Raw genomic sequence first — 10,245 nt, 5'->3', positions numbered from 1 at the left:
TCCTGTTCTCCTATGGGCAGTGACAGGGTTAATCAGTGACCAGCCAGCTTTCATAAAGCAAAGTACCATTTATTTAGAAGAAAAGCACGGCTGAGGAAATATAGTTTAAAAACAATAAACAGCTTCTATGCATGTCTAACTTAGCGGGTATCACCCAGCTTCTACATGGTTACCCTGGCAGGTTTCAAAGTACTTCAAGCCCTCTCACAGGGCTTACCCCTTTTGGTCACAGTCTCATGTCATTTCTCGGATCAGAGGAGAGTGACCTCTCTCCCTCTGTCAGGGTGATCACTTTATACAGTTTTCACTTCTTTTCCAGGCATCCAGTCAAATTAATATGTACAACTTCCCTAGACTTCTCCTGACCTGTTACCTACCTAGGAATTTTAGTTCCTGCAGAAAACCCTGTAAATCCCCCATGGAGCCAGAGTACAATCCCTCACCCACAAAGAGACATATAACACTTATAAAGCTGATACAATAGTCTTGGATATTCCATGTGTCTATAGCATCTGTCATAAGGACACACGTGTTTATCCAAAAGATCCCACAATGTAATCAGGAATTGGAAAATTTGTGGAGGTTGGATACATGTGATAGCAAATGTTGATCTTCTTTGGAAAATTCTGCGGTGAAATCCTGGTTCTATTGAAATCAATGGGAGTTTTGCCATCGACTATACTGGAGTCAGGATTTCATGTTAATTCTGAAAGACCACAGGAACTGCCAGACTGAATCAGAGCCAAGATCTATCTATTCCACTGTCCAGTCTCCAACAGTGGCCTGTAGCAGATTCTTCAAAGGAAAGTGCAAGAAACCCTGCAGAATACCTTTATGGGATAACCTGTTTGTAGCAAAAGTTTCCTCTTAATCCCCATTAGTTAAAGCATGAGGCATTATATTAATAGTCTGTATTTTGTTAGTGGTATAGTTAAAATGCTAATTTTCTTGCCAGAAATGACTGACTGGTGAGAATTTGAATAATAGGAATTATGAGTTGTTAAGTCATCTGACACCCCTGACAGCTGGGAATTTTGACCAAATAGAAGCCTTTGTTAACAACAGTTTCCTAAATTCTGCTAAAATTATAGATCATGAACATTTAAGAACAAATATTTTTAGAAAGCTATAGAAATCTCCTAAAATATCTGCTTACAGTTTCTTAATTAGCCTAAAGTTGCCAGCATGGCTGAACTGTGGTGGTGTTCCATATAATTATGGCCTTGATCCAGCAAAGCGTTTAAGCATGTTTCCCATTAATGTCATGCGATTAAAGTTATGCACGTATTTAAGGGTTTTTTTTTATAGCAATATTCACTAAAAGTAACTTAATGTCTTTGTTCCTGAATGTGGAATTTCAAAGATCAGCCTTTATCTTTCAAAATTCAGTTTTCCTAAGGGTGGGGAAGTATAAATGATTTAAAGGTTGTTTTCCTATCTCAGTTATACAAACGATAATAAAATTAGATAAATCTTCCCCAGATGACTGCTTTACATGAAATACTTTTCACTGTTCTAGGGCAAGTTTTTGTTTTACCAGTTTAGAGTTCAATTGAGCAAGTTTTGTGTTTATATAACAGCCAAGCATAGCTGGAATTATGTTGATGGATTTTTTTTCTTAATTTGTCTCATAGCCCTGTAAAAACCCACAAAAGGGTATTTAATGTAAGATGGCCAGGCCAGTACAAAACATGGCAAGGAGCCTTGCAACATATTCTCTCTCATTCTGTTCTCTTCAGAAGAAGAGTCACTATGAATCTAAGGACTTTTCAGTAGAGCATTTGCTGACATGGTTAGCATGTGTCACATGTTCTGTCCTTCTGACTCTTTTCGGGGGGGGTGGGGGTGCATGTGGGTTTGTTTTGTTGTGAATGTTTATTGTTATGTATATCTGATGTGCTATGTTTTTGTATTGGTGATGGTAAACTAAAAAAGTGTACCTTGCCCTTGGAATGGAAATGGATGCTGTGTGAGGTGGTTCTTTAGTCCTGTGAAAGTCCCTTCTGTGGTCATAGGGCACCTCCCAGGAAAGCATTTTCATGGTTCCCTCTGAAAAGCCTCAATTTTTAGGCTGGCAAATTCATCTCGCACTGACACTTTCCGGCTTTAGAATTTTCAGGAGGAAGAATTTCTTTCCTGGCCCTAAATCATTTTGGTTTAAGCTGTCTGCCTTGGATTCAAAGGCCAGCCTCAACTTGTGCTATGTTAACACAATGGGCCCCCATTTTTCCTGGGTGGGGTGTCTCTGGATGCTAATACAAGGACTACTAATAATTGAATGGTAAGACAGAACTCTGTTTCCCCTCTGAACTAGGTTGAAATTGTCTCCTTTCTTAACATTTCATTGGTCATTTTCCTTTTCAATTTCATCTGCTTCTGCGTTAATCCTTCTTTTGATGTATTAACTTTCCTTTGGTTAGTACATGGCACCCTGCAGTTAGCCATTAGAGGGGAGACACCCTCTATCTTTTCTCTGTTGGCCCAGGTCTCTGCTCTTCTAAAAGCCTCCTGTGCCTTCATCCAGAAGGGAAAGGCACCGCTGGGTTTCACCGGGGTTCAATGTTTCATTGGCAGCGCCGCTGGGAGTTAATACCCCCCGGCGGACCTGCTGCAGCGCTGTCCGATGAGCTAAGCCTCAGGTCTTGGCTACACTGGTGCTTTACAGCGCTGCAACTTTCTCGCTCAGGGGTGTGAAAAAACACACCCCTGAGTGCAGCAAGTTACAGCGCTGCAAAGCGCCAGTGCAAACACTGCCCCAGCGCTGGGAGCGCGGCTCCCAGCACTGTAAGCTAATCCCCACGGGGAGGTGGAGTACCTGCAGCGCTGGGAGAGCTCTCTCCCAGCTGCTGGCGCTGCGACCACACTCGCACTTCAAAGTGCTGCCGTGGGAGCGGTCCCATGGCAGCGCTGTACGGCTGCAAGTGTAGCCATACCCTCAGTAACACGTGTCTGGATTCAGCACCCTGGAGAGCTCCCCTTGCTAGCCGGCTCCCGGCGCCGCAGCATCACCTCCGCCTGGCTCAACAGCTTATAGCCCGAGTCACGCTCCTGGGAACTGCCCTGGGGTTAGCCCACCTAAGGGGCGTGGAAATGCGGGCACTGCATCCCTCTTCTCCGCCCAGAGGGCGGGGCACAGATGAGGAGGGCGCCTGGGCTGAGTTTTGCTGCCCTGCTGGACATTGCCGGCTTGCGAAGGAGTTGGGGATGGGCTCGGCGGAGCCGCCAATGACCGACTGAAAGAGTAGGGGAGGGAGGCGCTGGGTCATGCGAATAGAGCCAATTACTGGCTCTGAAACTCTTCCCAGCAGCGGATCATCCTGCTCGATCGCAGGTGCTGGGTTCACACTATTGGGGGGGGGGGAGAGGAACAATGATTCCAGGGCCAGCTCCATTCCCCATGGCACATAAACATAAACACTGGAATAAATTGCCTAGGGAGGTTGTGGAATCTCCATCTCTGGAGATATTTAAGAGTAGGTTAGATAAATGTCTATCAGGAATGGTCTAGACAGTATTTGGTCCTGCCATGAGGGCAGGGGACTGGACTCGATGACTTCTCGAGGTCCCTTCCAGTCCTAGAATCTATGAATAATTAAACAGGCAGCCAAGCTATAGATGTCATAGACAATCAGGGTTGGAAGGGATCTCAGGAGATCATCTAGTCCAACTCCCTGCTCAAAGCAGGATCAATCCCCAGCTATTTTTTTTGTCCCAGATCCCTAAATGGCCCCCACAAGGATTGAATGCACAACCCTGGGTTTAAGCAGGCCAATGCTCAAACCACTGAGCTATCCCTCCCCCTGACTAAAGGTAGGAAAAGCCTCAAGGGGCTGAAAAATTTCCCTTCCCAACGCCTTTGTTAATGGTCGATCTCACTCGCTTTGCTTTCCCCTTGTGCCCTGCCAATGGGGCTCTATTTGCACATTGAGGATCAGTGTGTCGCTAGTGGCAAGGGTCATTTAGATCTTCCTCCAGGTGTCTTTAAAACTTTATTCTCCGGTGGCTGGGGATTTTTCACACGTCTTTGTGGAGAGAGAGAGAGAGAAGTCCCTAATTCAGGTAGTCCTACATCCACTTGCTTTTTTAAATAGTACTTTATTGCTTGTTGCATCATGTATTGTAATGATGGATTATTAATTTATGATGTATCTGATTATACTTTATTACCTTACTCCATGTGCTTTTCATTGCAATCTCTGTCCCCGGTCAAGATGCCATTGCATGCCTGTCTGTGGGTAGATGTCTGCCTCGTGGCCATTTATAGCATCATCTGGGTGCTTTTTCTCTTTGCTTGAGTTTCCAACAGGGTAGGGATATAAGCGGGAAGTGTGTCTGCAAGCAAAGGGTGTCACTAATTCTGGTGGCCTCTTATGTTCTTCACTGATGTGTTTGCATAACAATCCTTAGTGCTCATGGGAGGGTTTCACTTCACATGTCCCTGGGAACAGGGGTGCTTCCAGAAGGGATGGCCATGAGTATCTTCCTCCAGGTGTTTTCTCTGTAATCATCATTCTCCACTGATGGGAGGATTGAACTGCACATGTGCCCATGTAGGTGGCGTAAGGGTGGAGGGGCCATAAATGCCCCTAGGGTATGTGTGTAGAGATGCCACTAGTGCCTGTGGTAGGATTGGAAGAGGAGGCACTACTAGGTCCTATAAGGGGGAGTGGAGGAGGAGGTGCCCATAGGGGGCAGAGGTGTCACTAATTTTCCCGTTTCCTTGCCCTCTAGGAAAAGATGGCTGATTTCTCTGCTCACCACAACCAGAGCCAGTCTGCACTCACCCCCACCCATGGGACATTGGTACTGTTCCAGAGCTTGCAGCTGGTGCACCAGCTGAAGGCGCCGATCATCCTGCTGTACGCAGCCGTGGTGGTGGTGGGCATGGTGGGGAACTGCTTGCTGGTGCACGTCATTGTGCAGGTGAAGAAGATGCACAATGTCACCAACTTCCTGATCGGGAACCTGGCCCTGTCAGATGTGGCCATGTGCGCCACCTGCATCCCACTCACCCTGGCCTATGTCTTCGAGCCCCGTGGCTGGATCTTCGGCAGCACCATGTGTTGTTTCATCTTCTTCATGCACCCTGTCACCATCTACGTCTCCGTCTTCACTCTGGCCACCATTGCTGTGGACCGCTACATTGTCATTGTGCATCCACTGCGGTGCCGCAACTCGCTGCAGCTGGGTGCCTACGTGGTGCTCTTCATCTGGATCCTCTCTGGCTGCCTGGCACTGCCAGCCATGGCTCACACCTACTACGTGGAATTCAGCCAGCAGCAGATCACTCTGTGCAAGGAGTTCTGGGGGGAACAAGAGCACCAGCGTCAGACCTATGTGTTCTTCCTGCTGCTTTTCACCTACCTCTGCCCCCTGCTAGCCATCCTGGTCTCCTACACCAAGATCTCCCTTAAGCTCAAGAACAGGGTCATGCCTGGTACTATCACTCAGAGTCAGGCCAACTGGGACAGAGCCAGGCACAAGAGGACCTTCTGCCTGCTGATCACGGTGAGGGTGGTCTGTGGGGTATGCTGGCTGCCCTTGCATACCTTCAACCTCATCTGGGACACCAACATCAATGCCATGGATGCCTATTATTTTAGTCTTGTCCAGCTGCTGTACCACTGGTTTGCTATGAGCTCTGCGTGCTACAACCCCTTCATATATGCCTGGCTGCACGATAGCTTTAGGGAGGAGCTAAAGAAGTTATTGGTCTGGCACAGAAAAGTGGCTCCTTATGGGCAAAGCATGACAGTGAGTGTTGTCATCTGACCTGCTGCCCAGCGGTTCCTCTTGCAGGGTCACTGACCTACAATGAGATCCCACAGTATATTGGCTCAAGTTGCAAACTAAAACAATAAGATGTGCCATCCAAATGCCTCCAATCCTGCACTAGGCACAACTTGCCTGATTCCACTTTGAAAGCTATGAACATTGGTTCTGTTTAAAGAATATATGTCTGTAGGTGAAACATGTTCTCTGAAGACTGTTCCTTTAGAGGAGTTAGTCCAGGAGAGGGGGACTGGGGTGTATGCGTGTGTCAGAGTGAATTCATTTTTTAGTTTTGCTACTTAAAATACATTAAACACATTCATAGATATTTGTTTTGAATGTCAGTGGAAATTATTTTCCACTTCCTACCTCTGATATGTTTCAAAAATTCTCTGAAAAGAAGATTCAGTAAATAAGGAGAGATGCCCACTCTTAGGGTACGTCTTCACTACCCGCCGGATTGGCGGGTAGCAATCGATTTCTCGGAGTTCGATATATCGCGTCTCATCTAGACATGATATATCGAACCCCGAACGCGCTCCCGTCGACTCTGGAACTCCACCGGAGCGAGTGGCAGTAGCGGAGTCGACGGGGGAGCTGCGGACGTCGATCCCGCGCCGTGAGGACGGGTAAGTAATTCGAGCTAAGGTACTTCGACTTCAGCTACGCTATTCACATAGCTGAAGTTGCGTACCTTAGATCGACCCCCCCCCAGTGTAGACCAGGCCTTAGAGATGCTGTGAATCTGCAGCTTCCACTGTTGATGCACAGAACCTCTCAGGACTCGGTGTATACCATTATACAGTTGGTAATGAACTCTATTGGGTGGGTCCCTATAGTTTTCTTTTTAAAAAAAATCTGGAAATGTTAGCGGTCAATATGTTTTCCTATTTTGTGCAATTAGAAAGATTCCTTTGTAATCTTCAAGAGATTTTATAATTTCTGACTGTGCCCTATAATCAGTGCCCTAAATAGCCCTGCTGTAGGTAAGAACAGAGGTGGTGAACAATGAAGGCAGGGGAAGAGGTGGAGGAAATAATATAAAAAAGAGCAACATGGTCCTTGGTGGAGCTCCCAGTTAAGCCATTTGATATACAACATATTTCATGGACTATATTCTGCAGCTAGATGTGCAGTGCTACACAGATGTGGCCAGCTGTGATAAGTGTTTCATTTTATGTTTTAGCTACCCAGAAAAGTGGAGTGAGGACTGACACACAAAATGTACAAACTAAACAGCACCAACAAAAAGATGAATAAAGAACACCTTTAAAAAGAGCATATGGTGAAAAGTAAAGAGAGCTGCTTTTATTTGGGTTCACCCCCATCTTATTTGAAATTTACAGACGTAAATATTGAAGTCTATAGCTGGAGCAACTCTTCCTCATGACCAGCTGTTGAAATTACACCATGTGTCATTATCAACACAAGCCTGTCTCTCCATCTATCTAGGTTCCTATCATATTCCCCGTCATCACAGTGTCTGAGCATCTATGGTGATTAGCATAATCATTTTTTTAGAAGACAGCAGCAGGAAGTTATTGTGAATTAATGGATATGCAAGGAGTCAGACTATGCAGGATAGCAATGGGAAACTTAAATCACATTCATTCTCTGATCAGGCTCTTTATTTTCACAGCTACATAGTAGGATATCACTTTTGGTTGGGAACAGATGGACATAGTGCCTTAGCCAACATTGACTGTCTAGGCACATAGCAGCCACATGCTTTTTGAAGTTTTTGTGGTTTTTGCAACAGATGATTTCAACATTTGTCAACACATTTTGTTGGGTGGAACATAGTGCTCACCAAAGGTGCTGAATTCTGAGTACTGGAGACTCAGGTCTTATTCTTCAAACAGGTCCAGCATAGGCTAGGGCACTGGATATCTGGCATGGACTATCTGGCTGGTATTGCTAGCTCTGCCACCAACTTGCTGGACAAGTCACTTTCACCTCTGCATCTGTTTTCTCCCCATTTAAAACAACTTCCTGCCCTCTTTAAGATCTAAGGATAAAGACTGTAGTAATAGTATTAGTTCAGTCTGCAGGTCCCTACCAATACTTGACCTCATGCTGTGTCAGTTGTGGTGGTGTTTTTTGTACACCTGCCCTGAACCTGAACTACACCTGAACTAGTCTGAGACCACCAATATATTTGACATATGCTACTGAAGAGCAATCAGAGTATTAACTCGAGACTCCCTTGCCCCTGTTAGATATGTACTATTGAACTGGAGATGAAAGAGTCCATAACCCATCACTAATTCCCTGTGTATTCTTTTCCCTAGTCTCTTTTTTTCTTAATTAAGCAGTAATCTCTGTTATGGCATGAACTGTCATCTCATTCACATCGAATGTGTTCGCTATTTTATCTAGGCGTGAATTAGTACAACAGACATCTAAAACTCTTTGTGGGTTTATAAAATGTAATTTAAATATGGGAATTGTTAATTAACCGAAGAGACTCAGATTGTGAGCTGTATCTGAAATCAACAAGGCTGGACTTGTCACTGTTACAGGATGCATGGATCCCATGATTTTCGTGCTTTTTAAAATAAAAAAGAACCATTGCTTTTGGCATCTCTGTTTCCTTGTTTGTTTCGCTGGTGGCAAGTTGATGGGTTGGGTAATCATCTGAACAAACGTCACTACTTGGTTAAACTGTAACTGTAGTCTGCATAATGAGCAGGAACTCAGAGCAACACTGAAGTGGGACAAAGGATTAGAGAATTGGACTGTTGGTGAAAGACTTAATTCTCAAAGAGGTCATGGGATGCCATACTGGAAAAATCATGGGATCGGGAAAATTGGTGATTCCACAGTTCTAGGGCAAACTTTTAAAACCAGCCTCTATAGTTAACTGATGCCAGTATGGTTTCATACTGGATCAGACTGCACAATCTCGAATGCCCATCTAAAACTTTATCAAAATTAGCTACATCTTTGGAGAGGTTTGCAAGATCTTCACTTCCCACCATGAATGCCCTGCAAATCTCCTTACTAGCTGAAGAACTTGGGCCCAGAGACAGAGGACATCTGACACAGCAGTGAATCACACAGCATGGTGCATGCTTGTTATCTGCTACTACTGCATGAACCAGGGAAGAGGATATGTATCCTAGGTTCCTGGTGATTCTCCAGTCAGGTCAGTGAGAAGAGGAAAGCCAGGACTTCAAGGGTAGTTATGTGACTCCAACTTGGCTGATGTGTGCTCTCTCTGAGGGGGGCAGCTGAAGGTTTCTTGGTGGGATCAAATTTTGACTGATCTATGACTCAGCTCTTCTGCCTTTTCCCTTTAGTAATTTTCTGATCTCCTAACCACAGTTATCAGGTAGCCCAGCAGCCTGACTATGCCCTGTGGCACATCTTCAGGGTTGATCTGGTGGACTGAATCAGACAGATAGACTTGTTCCTGTGCAGTGTGGTTGGAGCCTGGCAGGCCCTCTCCCCTTCTCTGCCTTTTCAGGGGTTGGGCTGGTGTTCTCTCTCTCTCCCTCACAATGCAACCTGGGAGCGGCCATAAATATAATAAGAACAGACTTTACTGTGGTGTTGCAGCACTCTTGGCACAGGTCCTAACCATCTATCAGGGAGAAGAAAACAAATCCCATGGACCTGGGAAAGAGATAGCTCAGTGGTTTGAGCATTGGCCGGCTAAGCCCAGGGTTGTGAGTTCAATCCTTGAGGGGACCATTGAGGGATCTGGGGCAAAAATCTGTCTGGGGATTGGTCCTGCTTTGAGCAGGGGGTTGGACTAGATGACCTCCTGAGGTCCCTTCCAACCCTGATATTCTATGATCATCTCAGAACCTCAAAAGGTGTTGTCTTGCGAGGTAGCATGGTCTGGTGGCTAGATCACTGGATGGGGAATCAAAAGACCTGGATTCTATGCTTAGCCCTACTGTTGACTTGCTCCACGATCTTGAGGAAGTCATGTCCCCTTTCTGTTTCTCTTCCCACCCAGTAGTGGTTTAACACCTCAGGGCCCTGGCTAATTTGGGAGTCCATAGCAGTAGCTTCAGCTCCCGCTGGGGTAGGAGGGCATGGCAGTTGGTGCCACAGTGGTGCTTCTGTGTTGGATGTCAGGCTGGGCATGGGCTGCCTCCACCACAGGCAGCCCCTACATTTCTGTCTTGGGCATCCTTAGATCAGTGGCTGAAACCGGAGCTGTGTGACAGGACCAGGCAAGATGGGAGGCCGGGGAAAGCTGGAGAGGAGAGTCCAGAGTGGAGCGGGGTCGGGAAGGTGGAGAAACCCTGGAGCCCACAATACGGTGGTGCCATGGAAGGGGCTCCAGTGGAGCCTGGGGTTGGAGGAAGCCGAGGCAGACACAGAGTACAGCATCCGTAGCAAAGCTGCACATCTGGCAGGGAGAGGCTGGCAGCTTGTTCCTATTGCCACCCTTGGCCCTTTGCAAATCCCAAATCCTGAACTTGGTTTACAACTTGTGGGATTCGATAAATACTCCGC

General features: G+C 46.2%; 1 protein-coding gene across 1 annotated transcript; it reads left to right on the top strand.

Annotated features, from left to right (window-relative positions):
* Nucleotides 1–4,737: 4,737 nt before the first annotated feature.
* LOC120409457 (prolactin-releasing peptide receptor-like) lies at nt 4,738–5,772 on the top strand. The gene has a single exon (XM_039547577.1). The coding sequence runs from the start codon at nt 4,738–4,740 to the stop codon at nt 5,770–5,772; it is 1,035 nt and encodes a 344-aa protein (XP_039403511.1).
* Nucleotides 5,773–10,245: the final 4,473 nt, after the last annotated feature.

The sequence above is a fragment of the Mauremys reevesii genome, linkage group 7 (assembly GCF_016161935.1).
Source record: "Mauremys reevesii isolate NIE-2019 linkage group 7, ASM1616193v1, whole genome shotgun sequence".
NCBI lineage: Eukaryota > Metazoa > Chordata > Testudines > Geoemydidae > Mauremys > Mauremys reevesii.
The sequence above is the reverse complement of the archived record's forward strand: the minus strand, read 5'-3'. Positions and strand labels throughout refer to the sequence as shown.